Here is a 19998-nt window from a genome sequence, read left to right as displayed (position 1 = left end):
TTGCTCCACATCTGACATATTGGTCAATCGGAAATGGAAGAGTAATCTTCTTACAGTGGGTCCCATGCACCCACGACTTCTTCCCAACGATCTTTACTGCAGTTCTTGTAGCCAACAACACCTGTCTTGGAGGATTCCACCTTGGCTGGAGACTTTGTGAGCGCTGAAAATTCCGGGTGCAGACCCAATCACCAGGAAAAATATTGTGACCTGGGTCTGTGAGAACCTCTGGAAGTGTATTCTGTACCTGTTGGCGAATAAGACTCAATTTAGCAGTCAAGTCGTATAAGTAGTCAATCAACAAAGGACATGGTAAATCAGAATACTTTCTTGGACGGGGGACACCCCAAACATTTGCAGGCCTTCCGAAAACCACTTCATATGGGCTAAGTCCCATACGAGAATGCATTACAGTCCTAGTTGACAAAAGAGCTAAAGGCAAGGCGTCTGGCCAAGCAAGACCAGTACTAGCTTGAATTTTAGCTAATTTAAGTTTGAGAGTGCCATTATAGCGCTCTACCAAACCCGCTGACTGAGGATGGTTTGCCGCATGGAATTTCTGTCGAATACCTAAACCCATACATACTTTCTGCATGACTTCACCCACGAATTCGCTTCCATTGTCACTCCAGACAATTCGCGGCAAACCATATCTAGGAAAGTACTCTTTGAGTAACACTTTTGCAGTCGACAAAGCCGTATTATCTCTTAATGGGTAAGCTTCTATCCAACGGGAAAAAGCACATACTACCACTAAGACATACTTGAGATTGTTACATCGTTCCATATGAATATAGTCGATCTGTAACACCTCGAAAGGATATGTCGGAGGGGAGAAATTACCTGGTGGAGTAAATGTTCCCTTTCCAGGATTATGCATCAAACAAACGATACAATGTTTAACCACATTTTCTGCACATTTCGGGATACCTTCATTTTTCCAAACTGAATCCAACAATTTACATATGCCCTTCACACCTATATGAGCTGCACCATGCGCCATAGTTAGAACCGGCAACACATAAGCATCCGGTAATAACCATCGCTGGTTCTCTGACAACTCTATCCAACAACCATCCGAATCTAACCTTCCCATACCATCTTTTCACGTACTTAATTCCTTCTCAGTGGCTTCTTCCTGGATCAATCTAACATTCTCAACCGTGTCTTCACACATTCCACTTTCCCTAGTTCCATTCACAAGTTCCGTAACATACATTCCACTCGTAATGTCTCTAGCTGTGCTTTTCGCGGTCGTGTCTGCAAATGCATTTCCTCGACCAATATCATCCGTAATCTTCTTATGGGAACTACACTTAATGATCGCTATTTGTGTAGGTAAAGTAAGTGACTCTAAAAGATCCGCCACTAATTGACCATGTTGGATCTTCGTCCCGTGGGAGATAAAGAATCCTCTTTCCTTCCATAATCGGCCAAAACTGTGTGCGACGCCAAAGGCGTATTGACTATCAGTGTACACATTCACTCTCTTTCCCTCTGATAACACACACGCTGTAGTCAAAGCTATCAACTCAGCTGCTTGTGCTGAATTGTATTCTATCCTTGCTGTCTCAACAATAGTACATAAAGTAGTGACAACATAGGCAGAAACAGTTTCTCCATTCTGAAGTTTATAGCAGGATCCATCCACCCAAAGCATTCCATCCGGATCCTTAAGCGGAGTATCCTTTAAACCAATTCTGCCTTTCGTTTCTTCTTCTGTCCGAAGAAAACAATCGTGCATTTCCTGATCATCTTTCTCATTCGGGAGTGGCAAAAGCGTAGCTGGGTTTAATGTATTGCATCTTTTAATATGCACATGACCCGCTAACAGTATCAACTCATATCCTGACAATCGAGCACTCGTGAGGTGTTGGGTTTTTGTTCTGTTTAACAAAGTATCCACTGCATGTGGTACCATAACAGTAAGTGTGTTGTTTAATACTAATCCAGCAGATTGTCTAATGGAAATAGCAACAGCTGCAGTAGCTCTCAGGCAACTTGGCAAAGCTTTAGCTACCGGATCAAGTGTAGCAGAAAAATACGCACATGGCCTTTGTTTGTCCCCAAATTGTTGCGTCAAGACAGACAAAGCACAACCTTCTCTCTCGTGTACATAAAGTGTAAAAGGTTTACTGTAATCTGGAGTGCCCAATACTGGAGCAGAGCACAAAGCTCTACGTAAATCAACAAAACTCTTCTGACATTCGTTCGTCCAAGGGAGTGGATCGGGCGTATTTTTCAACGTAAGAGCCAACAAAGGCTTGGCCAAAAGTGAAAAGTTAGGGATCCACTGTCTGCAATAGGAAGTGATACCTAGGAAGGCACGTACTTCCCTTTGTGACGTAGGTACAGACATCTGTGAGATAGCCTGAATACGTTCTGGAGTCAATCGTCTTCCCTCCTTCGACAAGAGATGACCTAAATAGGTAACCTCTTGGCGGGCATATTGCAACTTAGAGGGTGATACTTTATGGTTCAATTCAGACAAGAGTCGCAGCAAACCAACAGTCACACTCTTACACACTTCTTCCGTGTCAGCAGCCACCAACAAATCATCCACATACTGAATAAGTGCTACACCTGGAGGTAAGAAAAAAGAGTCAAGTTGTGATTTAAGAGCCTGACTATAAATAGAAGGACTCTCACAATAGCCTTGAGGAGCTCTCGTAAATCTGAAGCTACGACCTCCTAAAGAGAAACCAAAGATGTCTCTACTTTCTTCAGCAATAGGAATACTAAAGAAAGCATTCTTGAGATCAATAACCGAGAACCAAACTGCCGAAGCAGGAATCATCGTCAACAGAGTTGTAATATCCGGCACAACAGGAAAATGTGGCACAACAATCCTATTTACCTCTCGAAGATCAATCACAAATCGATATACAGGAGGCTGTGAAGGATCCGTTCTCTTGACAATCGGAAGAACAGGACTATTGCACACATTACCTCTCGTCTCTTCAATCACACCCTTTCTGACAAAATCGTGAACAATATCCAAAAGTGCTCTCTCGCTTTCGCTCGAGATGCGATACTGTGGTACTCGCGGCATCTGAACATTTTCCTTGAGTGTAACCACATATGACGGTATTGCAAGACAACCCACATCGTTAGGACCCGTAGCCCAAAGACTCTCGGGTAGGGAAAGTAACTCAGGTGGAAAATTATCTCGAGAAAGATATGCCAAAGACATCAACTTCTTTCCTAATGTAAGATGTACACCAGAAGGAGAACAATACAGTGTTGCATGAAGTCTTTTCAGCAAGTCTAAACCCAATAGATTCTCATTACAACCAGTCGTCAAAATCAATGGAGCATCCAAACTATAAGGACCAATCAAATGGGTAAGGGATCAGAAACTGGGTTTGAAACCGGGGCGCCAGAAAAACCAACAGAAGTATTTATTAAGCCAGACAAAGGTGCGCCTGGGAGTTTAGAATGAATGATTGAACTTCTCATCGCACCAGTGTCCAAAAGGAATGGCTCTAAGACACCCATAGCATCAACAATGACATATGGCCCATTTTGGTCAACTGGAATCGATACAACTCCCTTACTTCGTCCATGGCTGTCCTATTCAGTATAAGCGTCTTCCCAATTTTCCTCAACATGACAATCAGCATTAACGTACTGCGTAGTCTGAGCTCTCTGCTGATCAAAACAATTCGCAGCGGCGGAGGAATTAGAACGTTGCTCTTGAGAAGTCATTCCTCGTCCCCTACCTCTGAAGCCTGACTGAAAAGTACCACGACCTCTTGAAGGTACCACACCACTGTTGCGTTGCGCCAAAACAGGACAATTATTTTTAAAGTGACCTATTTCCTTGCAATACGCACATTGGTTAGGTGCCAATAAAGGACGCTGACCAAATGAATCAGGCCTCTGAAACACTTTCTGAGACTGCTGTGGTTGTACAAACTGAGGCTGAACCATACACGGAGGATATGCTTGTTGTATTAGAACCTTCTTCTTTAAATCCTTATTCTTCTTGTCCTGTTTCTCTTTCTCTTCCTTATCCCTATTCTCATAATATTGTGCTGTAGCCAATATTTTTGCGGGGGAGGAAACAGCCCAAGCACTCTCTGAACTTTTGAGCTTGTTTGACAACTCGGGAAGCAAATTATATACGAACTTATCAACAAACAATCGTTGGCCTCCCTCAACACTCAGATCCTGGCCACTATGATCAATAAACGTTTCTTCAAACCGAGTGAAGAAATCTGAAACATTTTCATCCTTTTTCTGTTTACACGCCGATAACTTATCCCAATTTACTCGTACCGCTGGCATCATAGTCTTCATTAAATCTATTATTCTGCCAGGTAATGCCGTAATCAAGTTATCAGGTTTCGCACCACGATCTGTGCCGTATCAGCAGCTCTCAGAGCGGCCCAATCACCACCTAATTCGGCATTATGATCTTCTCTGCGAATTCTAGCCCAAAGTGCTTGTGGAACCACGTTCCCAAACAGCATGTCAATATCGGCTAGATTCATAATACTCGCGTCTACCGTCTGGGATAATTCTTTATAGTATCCTGCCGGATTTTTGCGAGGATCTGGAAGAGTTTGCTTTAACGCCAACACTTCCGACCGTTTCCATGGCTCATGTACCCATATATGTTGAAAATGAGCGGGAACCGGATGAGCAGCAGCCACGGCTTCTCTCCATACAGGAGGAACTTCACGCATCGGAAACTGCTTAAACCTTTCCTGTTCGTTCAAATCACCAGCAGTGATTTTCTGAGAAACAAATAAAGTCCGAAATTCTAGTAACATAATCAATGCTTTCTCAACATCCGACCCAATTATATAACCCTTCTCAAAATCCGCCTGTAGCTTAAGCAACTTTGATGGTGTCACATCCAACTCAACATTCTCCCAATGTTTGATGAGAACATCGCACATTACATTAAATACATATCTTTGAACAGGTTCTGACCATTGACTAAAGGTACTCATGATATCTTGTAGAGTATACATAGAACCCTTTTCTATCCACTTACGACCAAGCAAATCCAAAACCATTCGCTCTTCTGTAAACGGGAGTTGACAACGAGATTGTCGTTTAGAAAAAGACGGGGACAGATTCAGAGCCCCAACCAATGAAGAATATAAACCAGTGACAGCATTAGTAAGTTTCCTATGTGAATATGGAGAATTACTCACAGGAATGGTGGAAAAAGATATTAGAAGTAAATGGAAGAGGAGGTGTAGGAGGAATTACAGGAGGCAAAGGCTGAGGAAGAGGAACAGATAACGGAACAACCGGTACCTGAGCAGGTACTGGCTGAGGGGCAGGAGGAGCAGTAGGGGTTTGAACATAAGGGGGAGGAGAATTTAGAAGACATGACATAAGAGTATCTTCCTCGTCACCCTTACTCTTTTCTGGAGGAGAAACAGGCAACATCGGATAGCATCTATCGATCGCCATGCGATGCTGTCTTTCCACAACCTCCATGACTTTCTCTTCTTCATTAATCTTCAGCTGTTGGGCAGCTTGAACAATCGACATTTCCCTCTCTCTCTTATCTCTTTTAGCTTCTTTCATCTCTTTCTGTTTGGCTTCCTTTCGCCATAGGCGGAAAGAATCAAACATCGCCGGCCGGGCTTTCTTTTTAAACAAAATCGTTTCTAAGTTATCGAGAATAGCGGAATCGAAACTACCATGTTCTGGCCATCTTAAGATTCCACTCTTCTCCGTGTATCGAACCCATGTTTTATTAAACGTAATAGGACCAATACCATGCTTTGAATATAGTACATAAGTGGGCGTTCCAACTGGAGGAATTGGACAAGAGTCCTCCATCCGGGAGTCCCTAGTACACCCTAAACAGCAGAAGCGCCTAAACTTACTTAATGCTGGCATCACTAACTTCTCAATGAAGCACTTACCAAGGACCCTTATCGTATTTCTTATTCAAACAAATACTTACCAAGAACGTTTATCGTCTTTCAAAAACCTCAAAACCCAAAAGTCACTTATGGATCCCAAAAACTAAGTTACCAAAACAAAGTTACCAAAGAACACCAGTTTGCATCGATTACTAATTATTGGGCACGACCCACAAAATACTTAACTCAAATATGATCTTCTTACGCCAACCGGAGGTCCAATTATCGTCTCGCTCTACAAAATCGTCACCAACATCGGGGCCAAGGCAGGACAGCAGTCGAGGCAGCAGGCGCCAGGCAGCCGTCCAGCAGGAGAAGTCGCGCTGAAAAAACCTTCGGTCCACTTTCGACATACAGGGATCGATGACGTGGGGCGCTTCCTCCGGAATTTGCTTGCGGGACTCCTCACAGTCTTCAGGCTACACCGCTACCACCGATGCTGTCCACTCGTGGTCGCCATTTGAGGAAACTCAACCGTATGGGTTAAGCAGCGTTCAAGACGCCTGAAATTCCCCGGGTTCTTCTGCCTCAGCCACCCAAGGAGTACTGGACACTTACAGAGACAATGGACACTCCGTCTTGGCGTAACAAGTCGATTTATTAGCTGCAGCTAGCACAGTTGTCTGCGAAGTCACTAGGAGAGCGATATTCGCAAGAGACTGCTACATAACATTGTAACAGGCAAGCTTAAATACAATACGAAAAGCAAAAGTACACATTGTTGAGACTTCGACAAACGAGAAACACAATACTTTGATCTCTGTGTAACTAAATATCAACAACCATGTTTGCAACTTGGCCCTTAAGTAAATTACTAAGAGAATCCCCATTATACATTTTACAGCTAACGAAAACACAAGTGCGCTCTACAAGGGCAGACATAAGACTATAGAATGCTTCGAGATGTGTAACAGAAAACTACAGATAAGATAGTGAAGAGGAAAGAATGGTGTGAATCAACAGTCGTCTGGGCAAGGGATTATGTAGCTCAAACAACGGCTTAATGCACTCGACTAGTCCCTGACACTTCTTTAGTAAACAAGGTCACAGGAGTCATCTGACACGCGATGCCAGAAACGACAAAAACATCGCTTTCGTCTTGCAGCCTGAGTGAAGGCAACCTAAAATGGCGGCGATAACAAAATGGATGCCGGAACATGGGCAAACCATTTTTTCCAGTTCCATAGGACTGGTGAACCCACACATGTGTGAAGAGCATAGGAGACAAGGAACATCCCTGTTGGACGGCAAAGACTCGGGAGACTTTATTATTGATTTGCATATGCGCTAGAGGGGCCACAAACAAGAGCTTAACAGCAGCGCCACTGGTTCAGCAAAGGAATCTCCTATAGCATATGGTACTCCATTAAGGTGTCGGAGATTTAAGCGCATTCCCTGGTGTGGCATAAAGCCCGATTGATCAGGATGAACCACTGTTGCAATTACTGTCCGCAGGCAGATCGCCAGGGCCTACGCAAGGACCTTAGTCTCAATATTAAGCGGGGAGATAAGTCTATAAGACCGCCACCTTAGACGTTCTTTGGTCCTCCGGGAGACACCCTTATTTTCAGGCAGTCTGAAACCTTACTCCCTGATTTTATCCATCATGCTTTTATATAATTCTAACGGGAGCTCATCAGGCCCCGTCGCTTGCCCTGTTTGCAAGGTTCCTATTGTCTTATTTATTTAGTCTACTGTCAGGTCTTGGTCTAGTGCGTCTCGGTCCTCATTCGTTAGCATTGGCAGGGTCAGGTCTTTCAGGAAGTCTCTCCCAGTATTTCCGCCCCCTTGTTGTCTGTGTCCTCAAGGATCCAGTTCCGTCCTTTGTCTTGTCTCTCTAACCATGTAAGCAACTCATTGGCTTTATCACCGACATCATAGAGACAATGCTGGGTAGCCAGCGCATGAGTGCCAGCTATTTTCCATTAGTGCTCTTAATGTGTGCTGCTTCAGTTGATGGTGTAATGGGAGAGAAACTGATCCCCACTTGCCAAGCGTGCCTCCAGGAAAGCACATTCCTTGTCCTGAGCCTCGCACTTCAATTTACATTCTCCCAATCAAGCCTTGTGTCTGGCCTCGAATCACTGCCTTAAATTCACCCTATAGCACGCAAGCTGATTCAACAGGCCGCCCGTTCTCCTTAAAATAGAAGTCTGCTCGATCTCTCATACGAGCTTTGAACGTCTTGTCTTTTAAATATCACGGTCCAACCCTTGGGGGTAGGATGAAGTCCACAACCGGACCATCGAGTTGCACCTCCACCAGCGAATGGTCTGAGATTCCCCCTGCTATGTGCGTAACAGCTCTAAAATCAACTTTATGGACAGTCGGGGTGAAAAGATAGTGCAGGCATGCCAGACTATCATGTGCTGCAGATAGGTGCGTCCGGTTCTGATACCCTCTTCCCCTCTTGGGGCATTTAGGAGTATCATGAATATAGTATAGGTGCAGTTCTGTCACTTCAATCACCCCAATGCGTATATGCTCTGTCGTAAGCGTTTTATCCTTCCACAGAATGAGTCAGTCTTGTCTGGGTCTCTTTCCTGTTTACCGGCACTTGAATGGCATGCCCGAACACTCGAGAGAGCAGTGACCCACCAGCAGGCTTTTGTGGAGAGCTTTTGTCCTGGATGTAGGGCTGCATTCAGTAGGGCACCCACTCTGTCTTTTCTTTGCCTTTGCCTGAAGATCAGCAGTCCCAAGGTAGCAGTCACACCTAGCCTGTCTGTAAGTGCAGCCCCTCTGGAGGCCCGACCGTCAGCAATTAAGCCCACACTGTGGCTGGCTGGACCACAGGCGTAAGCTCAGACAGGGTGTTCGACACTGGAGCAGTTGTAGTCCCTCATGGGCCTCTGACACATAGTAGTCAGAAATTCAGCAGCGAAAAGCCCAACACAGGCTCTCCAGGAAGCCAGTAGATTCAGACCCTGTTGTGTTAGGAATTTGGCAAATGCAAACTTGAACGGGCAGTTGTCAGCACACAATCGTCCAACTGGGCCTCACAGATCACGTTGTCGTAGAGTTTTTTTTTCTGCCTTGAACTGTTGGGAGAGTCTTGGCGGGGGAGGAGGGGGTCCCTCAGACTAGCTGGTCCTGCTGGATGGCTTTCCGGCCCGCCCTACAGATAACGAGGATGTGTCGGACCTTGCTTCTTCCAGGACAGCCTTGTCCTCCTGCTGGATAGTCAAAGTCATTTCCCTTTCTTACCAGACAGGCAGGCTTCTAGGCAGACTTCTAGGCTCTTCAGGACAGGTACACAGCTTCTCCATTAAGTAATTCAGCCAGCAGGTGATGCCCCTTCAACTTAGATAGACTGTCAGGCTGACACCATCCCTGGTGGCACAGCAGGCACCTGGGTACTTTGTAGAGCACATTATTCCTTGGTAACAGAGGACTTTGAACTGGGGTATAAAAGAGGGATAGATGGTCCCACTTGTATACACAACTGGCAGGCAGGAGATGCAGTTTACTCTTTCGCACTCTCACATTGCTTTTATGCTACGCACACCAACACCCTAAACACGCACATGATGTTAGTGCAAAGTCTGGGCACAGGCATAGAAATGGAGCATTACATAGGTGTGTCATCTATTCCAGGTGTAGCAGTTCTGAATAAACCCAGGGCATTTTCTTTTGACCGGAAGCTTCTCCTGGATGAGCAGTTTATTGTGTATATGCAGGCTTGGATAGCTAAATCTTTTCGTATTAATCGGGGTAGTACTGATCCTGAGTATGTTTGGGATGCATTCAAGGATGCTTTTAGGGAAGAAACCCTTAGTTATGGTTTGTATAATCAGAAGCAACAGGCATTAAAGGAACATGAGCTATATCAGGGTCTGGTCAGAGCTGAAGAGGCTCTAGTTCAGGGTATACATATGGGTAGGGACATTGGGGCATTTGTAGTAGAAGTGTCAAAGATCAAGGCGAAAATAAATCTCCAATGGAGCCAAGAGGCTGCTAAAACATATGTAGTAAGACAGCGACTTAACTACGAATATGGGGAGGACAGCGGTAGGTGCTTGGCGCAAAAATTAAGGATGAAGGAGGCAGCTGAGAGAATCAATTACATTTTGGATAGTAATGGCCAGCGTGTTGAGAATGAGAATGGTATACTGGAGGTGTTCAGAAGTTTTTATGAAGCATTATACACGGATGATCAATATGATGTCCAGAAAGTCAAGGAATTTGTATCTCAACAGTGTGAGCAAGATATTGGGGAGGAGGACGTAACGGGATTAGAAGCTCTTATTACAATGCTGGAACTCGAACAAGCTATTAAGGAACTTGCAATTGGTAAGGCTGCGGGCCCTGATAAATTAATCACACATTACTCAACTCCCGGAGAGGGAGAGAGAGGGGGTCCTAGGAAGAATATTTAAAGACCCATCAGTTTTAATCCCCAATCCTACTGATAAATAACACAAGAAAACTGATGGTCTAATAAAAAAAGAGAAAAGTATATGTAACCATACACACAGAACAGAAGTAAGAAAAAAGACCCACATTACATGAATCGTCAGTCTAGCTGTAAGTAATAATAAGAGAATGATAGCACGAATGCGACTTCATATCAGGAGAAACCCTGGGGAGGGCAGAAAAATAAGGATTTCCATCAACTGCCCTTGTTATCATTTGGAAAACCAAAGGTGCCCCATGTCACCTCAGCTTTTCTGGCAATGAGCCAAACGTTGGTAGAGTAGGCGTGTAGTGACAGGGAAGGAAAGTGCAGTGCAAACAATATAAGTGTGAGTGAATTAAAAAAGATACAACAGTGGTCCAAGATACCTTTATTGATGACCACTGGTGGACTTATTAAAAAATACAGTGTCGGTTTTGAATTAATCTACCAAAGATGGTCTACTAGTTTCAGCCGCAGTGGGTGTAAGAACCCCGGCTTTCTTCAGGACCCAATCAATTTTGCGACTGCATTAAGTGTAATGATGAAAACAGTGATAACAGAAAAAATTAAGGGCACATCCGGGGTATCGACGGTTAGGGCGGTGCATCCTTCTTGACCTGAGTCAGAGCCAGGTGAGGTGAGGCTTGTTACCTCATTCAGGATAGGTATGAACTATCATCCATCCTGCATGGAGGTATTGTGATTGGTCACATTTAGTAACACTGTGATACTTTTTAGTTTTTTCTGTTATCACTGTTTTCATCATTACACTTAATGCAGTAGCAAAATTGATTGGGTCCTGAAGAAAGCCGGGGTTCTTACAGCCACTGCGGCTGAAACTAGTTGACCATCTTCGGTAGATTAATTCAAAACTGATGAATAAGACGCATGTACTCACTATACTTTAATTTGTTTGTACTCTTGTGAGTTGAATACTCATGTATTGCTAATAAAAAAATAAAAAAAACATAGGTGTGTCAACAGGACGCCACTCCACTGACCATGATGCAAAGATCTCATCAGGCTATTGACACTTACAACAGGGTGCATTGCCACCACCGCTCTAGCTGGTAAACCCATGATAGTCCTCTGGCTTAAATAAGGGAACACTTGGTGTGACCCTCCAGGTCACAGGACCGGTCCAAGACCGCTTATAGTCCCTTGTTAGAAGTTGCATAGTACTGGTGTGGCAGAAAAATCTCATGCAATTGTTTTTTTTAAAACTTTGTGGCATATTTACCCCAGTAACATGCAGTCACAAGTTTGACGCCATGGACAGGGGAGTTGCCACGAGGAACAGATTCTTCTGCCTGTCAAACCACAAGCCATTCACTATTTCATAGTGTTTTTCTGCTTTTATTTACCACTAGTTTTAAGCAGGTGGTAGATAAGTGCATGTGGTTGGTTGGGGGGCGATGGGTGAAGCAGGGGAGGGAAGGTTAAAGAAATGTCTAACAAAGGGAAGAATTGTGTGATTTCCATAGTTTGTAAAAAAAAAAACAGCATAAGTCTTCGCTGCTTCTGCTGCACCCAGAGTCTTGTGCGTCTTTTCAGTCTAATTTTCCTGTCTGGAAAAAAAGTGTGTCCTGTTTTTCTGCACCCGGTACTTCCAGGTGCAGAAAAACCCAACAACTGGTAATCAGGTGGAATAAAATGAGCACATGAAAGTACTCCTTAATTTCATTGCTCTTGATTCATACTCTGGACCATAGTTGAGGGATAGGTCTAGGCATAGTCCTCGCAATACACAATAGATTTGTGTGCGGCAGAGGCCAAACTCAAAAGTCAGGATACCAGATACAAGTAGGTGGTAACTCAGGGCAGGGGGAAACGCCTGTTGTCCATGGAGGGGAAATTCCCGTCCCAGAAATCTACATAAAAAATTAATAAATAGTATGCTTTTTTAAATATCTGTTTGGCGCCAGTGCTTATGACTTTAATTTCTGCCTTTGGGATTCTATGTTACAAGTCCATAGGGTGCATGTATCCTTTGTGAGCTTAATAAAATGTTGGAAATTCTATAAATCCTCACTCCTACATCCAAGTACTCTCAGGCTACAATTCTACACTCTGCTCTGTTTGAAAAACAGCTCAATATTTTCAAAATTCTGCAACTCTGCATTGATTTGGCTTGTAAATTATATTTTGGGAAATTTTCATGTATTAACTATTTAATTTTTATACTATAGGTGATTGAAATTACTGACGAAGAAAGCAAGATTTAGCACCAGGCAACTAAAGTCCATAAGAAGGATTATTTTGAAAAACTGAAGGACATCCAGCATTCTAAGTTTAAACAATTTCCAGAATCTAGGTGTGGCGAGGAAGTGGGAGCTGAGGAAAGTACTATACCTGTAAGTGAAGTCTATAATTTAGCATTTCATTAACCCAGAGCAAAGCCATATCTGTGCACAGAATAACGTTCATCTAAAACATCATGTAATTCCAGAGAGGAAGCACACACTGCATAAAAGAAAGATATAACAAAAGGTTTCCTCTGCAGACCATCAAAGAAAAGACGCTGAGAGAAGACTCCGAAGCTGACACGTTAACAACCGAAAGATTGGAAAGTCACCTTTGTTCAACAACCGTTTTTAACCAGTTACACCAGTTTGAGACTATCTGCCTCAGGGAAGAAAACCACGACCCACTCTGCTTACTCTTGCGAAAACCATAAAAATTCACCACTTTATTGTGTTCATAACCATCTCAGATTGTTTCCTTTTTATTGTGTACTGTTCTGTAATTCTATGTAAATTGCCTCACCATTATCTGCTGTGCGTGAGTGATATGTAAAACTGTTAAAGGTAAAAATGGATTAAATGAGCACAGTTGCGCTATAGGTCATGTAAATACATCCTCGTCTTCAGAACTATAAATCTTAACCTTACACCAAACAAAGAAAGGGTCAAAGGAACCGATGTTCTGCGACTGGTGATCCACAATAGTACTGTGCACGTTCTAACACCCTCAGTTACTGCCATTACGTCAGTGCAAAAAGGTACTTATCAGTTTAATCATTAAATATCAGACTAACACCTTATCACTGCATTGCTAAGAACCTATACAAATAAATTTGAGAAAATCTTCAGTCACAAAATAAGTTGCTGCCGGATAGGCTATAACCTAAAGACTATTATCTGCTAGAAACATTTCGACAGGTGTTACAGGGCTGCTTCCAGACATAGTTTGCTCAATTCAAGTGTTAAGAAGATTGCACACAATTTCTTTTAGAGATAAATGCTGAACATTATCTAAACAAGCCTGACTCTAAAATCGGGTTCCCTCTTACCGTGGCATATAAGCACGAGAAAACTAAACGTAGAGATATTAACTCTAGGTATACACCTTATAAAAATACAGACTGTGAGACCAAATTCAGTGTTCAAAACCACCTCGATGAAGGCAAAATAACCTAATTTGGGGGAAAAAGTTACATGTGCCAAAAAAGACACAGCCATAAATCTTATCTCACAGAATTTGACAGAATGCATACTGGGGGAATCCACTCTCAGTGCAAAGTATGCCAAAAAAGTTTCAGGCGTGAATCTTATCTCACTGAGCATATGAGAATCCACACTGGGGAAACCCACTCTCCGTGCAAAGTATGCCAAAAAAGTTTCAGGCGTAAATCTTATCTCACTGAGCATATGAGAATCCACACTGGGGAAAAACCTTATCAGTGCTCCGAATGCCAGAAAAGCTTTAGAGTCAAACCGAGTCTATATGAACATGCATTAACCCACTCTGGGGAAAAACCTTATCAGTGCTCTGAATGCCAGAAAAGTTTTAGTTTCAAAGCGACTCTATATGAACATGCATTAACCCACTCTGGGGAAAAACCTTACCAGTGCGCTGAATGCCAAAAAAGTTTCTGCCGTAAATCTAAACTCACTAAACATATGAGATTCCACTCTGGCGAAAAACCTTATCAGTGCGCTGAATGCCAGAAATGTTTCAGTGACAAAGGAGGACTCACTCTACATACAAGGACCCACACTAGGGGAAATCCGTATCAGTACTCTGAATGCCAGGAAAGGTTTTGTAACAAACCGAGCCTATCTCGACATGCATTAACCCACACTGGGGAAAAACCTTATCAGTGCTCTGAATGCCAGAAATGTTACAGTGACCAAAGCAGTCTCACTCGGCATATCAGAACCCACAGTGGGTATAAACCTTTTCAGTGCTCTGAATGCCATAAATGTTTCAGTTACAAAATCAGACTCACTGAACATACAAGGACCCACTCAGTGGAAAAACCTTATCAGTGCTCTGAATGTCGGAAATGTTTCATAAACAAATTCAGTCTCACTAAGCATATAAGAACCCACACTGGGGAAAGACCTTATCAGTGCTCTGAATGCCCAAAAGATTTCCGACGTAAATCACATCTAACTGCACATGTGAGATTCCACACTGGGGAAAAACCTTATCAGTGCTCTGAATGCCAGAAATGTTTCAGTGACAAAAGCAGTCTCACTCAACATACAAGAACCCACACTGGGGAAAAACCTTATCAGTGCTCTGAATGCCACAAATGTTTCAGTGTAAAAAGCAATCTTACTCAGCATATAAGAACCCACACTGGGGAAAAACCTTATCAGTGCTCTGAATGCCACAAATGTTTCAGTGAAAAAATCACTCTCACTCAGCATATAAGAATCCATACTGGGGAAAAACCTTATCAGTGCTCTGAATGCCAGAAATGTTTCAGTGACAAAAGCAGTCTCACTCAGCATATAAGAATCCACACTGGGGAAAAACCTTATCAGTGCTCTGAATGCCAGAAATGTTTCAGTGACAAAAGCAGTCTCACTCAGCATATAAGAATCCATACTGGGGAAAAACCTTATCAGTGCTCTGAATGCCACAAATGTTTCAGTGAAAAAATCAGTCTCACTCAGCATATAAGAATCCATACTGGGGAAAAACCTTATCAGTGCTCTGAATGCCAGAAATGTTTCAGTGACAAAAGCAGTCTCACTCAGCATATAAGAATCCACACTGGGGAAAAACCTTATCAGTGCTCCGAATGTCAAAAATATTTCAGCCGTAAATCTAATCTCACTGCACATGTGAGAATCCACACTGGAGAAAACAAATTATCAGTGCTCTAAATGTCAGAAAAGATTCAGAGGTAGAGATGGTTACAAGTGCCATAAGAAAACACACCATCAAAATAATTCAGTTCTCCGAATGCCAGAAAAGCATCAATTTTAAACTCAATCTCACTCTACATGAGCAGACGCACACAGGGGGAAAACATTACCAATGCGGTGAATGCCAGAAATTCCTATTTGATTGGCACAGCCTCACCAACCATTGGCGACTCCATACTGATGAAAACCTTATGAGTGCTCTGAACGCCAGAAAAGCTGCAGAGAAAAACGCTATCTCACCATGAGAAACTCCACACTGGAGGAAATCCTTATGCCATAAAAGCTTGAATCTGAAAGACAGTGTTATGCTTCATGAGAGATCCCACTCTGGGGAAAAACCTTATGAGTGCTCGAAATGCAAGCAAAGATTTGGCTACAAATGACTTCTCACTTGTCATGAGCGAACTCACACGGGAGAAAAAAGCCTTATGTGTGTTCTGAATGTCAGATAAGGTTTAGTCTCGAATACAATGTAACTTCATTTGAGAGTATTTACACTGGACTAAAGCCTTATACAGGAGGGGAAAGCCAGAAACGTTATACTCAGAAAGGAGACCTCACTAAACATGAAAAATGCGTCCACACCAGGTGAAAAGTAAGGCATATCTTGAGTTGCAGAAAAGCTTCTAACAACCTGACTTTACATGAGAGAGCACATATTGTAGTTGCAATAGGATTCATCAAGAAACTCTTGCAGGATAACTTAGGTTGCCCACATGCAACCTCCAAAGAAATTTCAGGCCTTGACATTTTTTAATTGCAACAAAATCCGCAATTTGAGTATCTGAAAGTTACAAAACTCATCAAGGTCTTTACTTGACACAGAGAAGTGTTAGTGCTTGCAAAAATCAACTAATTGCCCAAAAAATCATAATATTAATGTCATAAATTTTACTCCACCCAAAGGTTTCTACTCACCCTTGTTTCTTAACATTTGACTGATATCTATATTTTCATAAGAAGATTAAGCCTAGGCGGAGTTCATAATAAAGAACTCCGCGAAGTGACAAAAAAACTGTGGCGGTCTACGCGGAGTGCCGCAAGCAGCGGAGTGCGTAAGGGTCATGCCGTTCGTGGCGATTTTGATTTCCTGGTGTTTGTCCCGCCCTGTAAAAATAATCGCGAAAGGCACCATGTGCAGCACAAGAGGATGCAGCTGCTTCTACTCAAGCGGCAGCTTTGTCAATGCGAAGGAAGGTTTCTCAATGCGAGTGGTTGTGACCTGCCGCGACCACTTGCATTGAGAAATCCGACAACCCGCTTTGAGAAATCTCACCAGGAGGTTGATTTCGCTCGCCAACTTGACCTTGGCGAGCGCGAGCAAGGAAAAATCTCATCAGGAGGTGGAATTTCCTCGCTCCGGCACATGGCATTTAAGAGCGCAAGCTCCAAGGAGCTGAGTTTTTAGGAACTACGCGAGCTCCGCGGAGTACAGAAAACTCCGCCAGCGGAGTTCACCACCCAAAAAGAGTTAATATACAACAGCAAGAAATCCTAACACACCAGTCACTTGCCTTTGGTAACACTCTTTCTGGTTGCTACTCCTTTACCTGCAGATTCCTCACTTTGTAAATATTCCCCACACACCAGACTGGGTCCTCCAACTATAAAGCAGAGTAGGAGACATCATGCAGCTCAGTGTCAACATCATTCTGCTACAGAAGTGACAAGCGTAGACGCATAGAAGCACTTCCCATGCGCACTGTGAACAACTACAGAGGTCTATGAGTACATTATCTCACAGGTCTGTGTCACATATGCAGGCCCTGGGAAGATATTAATTCACCATTTTTATCATGATTAGAATTCAGATGAGGCCTTTTCATTTCCAAAAATTCTAATTGTATTCCCAGCAGCAAGTGTATATATAAATTGTTGAGTGATGACTGCGCAGTGCTCAAGATGAAAGTGATATGATGATAAAACTGTCCGATCCACATTTTGTACACAGAAACGGGGCTGTAAATACTTTTGTACAATACAGGTTAAGCAAATGCTATTTTTAGAAGACATAATTTATATTAAATAATCCCTGTATAGTTAATGTTTCGACCGTTCCAGTTAATTACCATGGTTCTCATCAGGACGGTAGATCTCTCCAATATGCTTCTCAACTATATTCAATACAACCCAGTAAGGATTCTTCTGTATCTCGAGGCAGCGTACCTGGGAGGAACTCACATTCATCTAAGCAGTTCCAGCGCCCGTTCGTCGGACCAAACAACTGCAGCCAGTGAATCCTCGGCTCGCTGTCAAACAAGTTCAAGTGTGATACTTCCTGATGAGACCACCGACATTGACTGTCTTGTCTGTGAGAAGCTGCACCGACCCTCCTGTGATGGTGGGCCGGAAGATCTTCACCACCAAGTGAAATGCTCGCAACTCCAACAGCTTGTTGTGGAGTTGGGTCTCTGCCGGTGACGAGGGTTCCCTAATCTCTGTCTCCCATATGGCCTTTCCATCCCAGACGTAATACATCCGTCGCCACTGTTAAGTCTGGGTGGGATAGGGAGAGGGGTCTGCCACTGGCATAATCTGATTCACTGGAGAAAATGTTGGATACTGCCTACCATAGGGTGAGTGAGTGTCTGGAAGGGCACAAAGAGGTTTTGCGGCTGTGCCAGCTGTAACAGCAGGTCCCTCAGTGGCATAATGTCCTGGAAGTTGCCTTTGTGTGCCATGGCCATGAAAGAACTGGGAGACCTGCTGGGTTTGCAGCAGGGTCTGGCGCTGGCAGAGTTGAAAAACTCTACGGTAGCCAAAAGGGGACGAGATTTGTGATGAAATTGCGTGGCGGAGGAAGACAGACCCAAGGAATCTGTCTGGGGCACAGTCCACTTTCTTGCTTAAAAGTTGAGAGCCATCGAATAGCTTGTCCATTAATGATGCTTGGGTATCTTTAGAGAAGCATATAGACCTAATCCAGGCAGTGCACCGAAGTTCCACACTCATGTCAATCGCCTGACCCAAGCAATAGGCTATGTCCAAGTCACAACATAGTACTGACTGCTGCAACACATCTATCCTGACTAGCTTGTGCTCGCCGACAGAGTTTGGGCCACTGTTTCCCCAGGGCATGATTATATTTGGGAGCATTGACATTCAGACCCTTCAGGATTTAGCTATGTGCGAAAAAAATCGCCAGTTTTATAACAAGCCTGCACTTTTCATAAAAATGCCAGTGAATGCTACCTCGTCCTTGCATTGATCCAATGCTCGCCAAGCCAGGTGTTCCCTGGACCAGAAACAAGCAACTGGGACCGGTTTCGGGGTAACACCCCATATCAGCCAGGCTAGCTTGAATCCCAGGATGCTTGTTTCCGGTCCAGTTGAGACCTGACTTGGCAGTTCGGTCTGGACTGTTCCCATGAGGCACATGGTCAAGACTGGTTTGCATATGGCTGGGCCTGAACTCGGGTGGCGAAGTGAGTTAAAGAACGATGATGGATTCAACCCAGATCTGTGACTGGGGGTGAGTTTCTGAAAAGTTTCAGCCGTCCGTCCATCATCTCCTTGTGTTTGCTTTGTTTTCCCTCAGTTGGCAGGGTACAACGGACATGGGGCCCCTTGCTTACTTTGCCACTGGATTCAAGCTAGCCTGGTTGATGCGGGGTGTTACCCTGAAACTGGTCCAAGGATGCTTGTATCTGGTAGAGACTATTAGTTATAGATTCCTTACCTTAAAATTACCCCCAGGTTTCAGACTGGATCCAGAGAATTTTTTTCTTAGCAGTACCCCTGCGCTTCTGTAGGTGGCGTCGGTTGACTCTGTGTCCTGTGTCGTAGGCGCCGGGATGACATCGCAGTGTCTACTTAAGATGCCCCACCTGCACGCTGACGTCAGTTCTTTCTTTCTTCTGCTCCAGCCAGCGCAGATCCGGAGAGAGCCAACCTCTTAGTCAGTTTTTGACTAAACCCTTTTTCGACTTTTGTCTACCTCTTTTTTTGAGTCTTCCACTTCTGGTAGCACAAGGGATGTCCCATCGTTGGACCAGCTTCAAGCCCTGTGACTCCTGTCACAAGTTGATGTTAGAAAAGGGGGTGGTGATGAACAGAGTGTCTGAATTAAGCAGACCACTCTTACCCAGTCCAAAGATCAGGGCTTGATCCATCACCGTTATTTAGCTCACTGCCCCATCCCAGCTCAGAACCTGGCTATATGCAAATTAGTCTGTCCCTGGCCCAGTGCATCATGGGAACAGGGCAGACCAAACTACCAAGCCAATTCTTCACCAGAAAGGAGACAAGCTACCGGGGACCGGTTTCTGGCATTTCAGCCTCGTCGGCCCGGCTTGCTTGAATCCTGATGGAGCAGTGAGCAAGGGACTCATGTCTGAGTATACCCTGCCACACCTATAGTGGGCAAAAACGATTCAGAAAAGGGGGTGGTGATGAACAGAGTGTCTGAATTAAGCAGACCACTCTTATCCAGTCCAAAGATCAGGGCTTGATCCATCACCGTTATTTAGCTCACTGCCCCATCCCAGCTCAGAACCTGGCTATATGCAAATTAGTCTGTCCCTGGCCCAGTGCATCATGGGAA

The 19998-nt window shown here is 43.9% G+C and overlaps 1 protein-coding gene across 1 annotated transcript in view; it reads left to right on the top strand.

The window, feature by feature from the left end:
- The window catches only part of LOC144805605 (uncharacterized), a 74758-nt gene extending 54818 nt beyond the window's left edge, over positions 1-19940 (top strand). Inside the window, exons 3-4 of the mRNA XM_078672129.1 lie at positions 12483-12647; positions 12743-19940. Of these exons, the coding sequence (XP_078528255.1) occupies positions 13731-15413 (1683 nt within the window). The 5' untranslated portion in view covers positions 12483-12647; positions 12743-13730 and the 3' untranslated portion in view covers positions 15414-19940. The remainder of the gene's footprint in view (positions 1-12482; positions 12648-12742) is intronic.
- The last annotated feature ends 58 nt before the right edge of the window (positions 19941-19998 follow it).

The sequence above is a fragment of the Lissotriton helveticus genome, assembly GCF_964261635.1.
Source record: "Lissotriton helveticus chromosome 1_1 unlocalized genomic scaffold, aLisHel1.1 SUPER_1_unloc_16, whole genome shotgun sequence".
NCBI lineage: Eukaryota > Metazoa > Chordata > Amphibia > Caudata > Salamandridae > Lissotriton > Lissotriton helveticus.
Note: the sequence above shows the minus strand (reverse complement) of the source record. Positions and strands in the feature narration are given on the sequence as shown.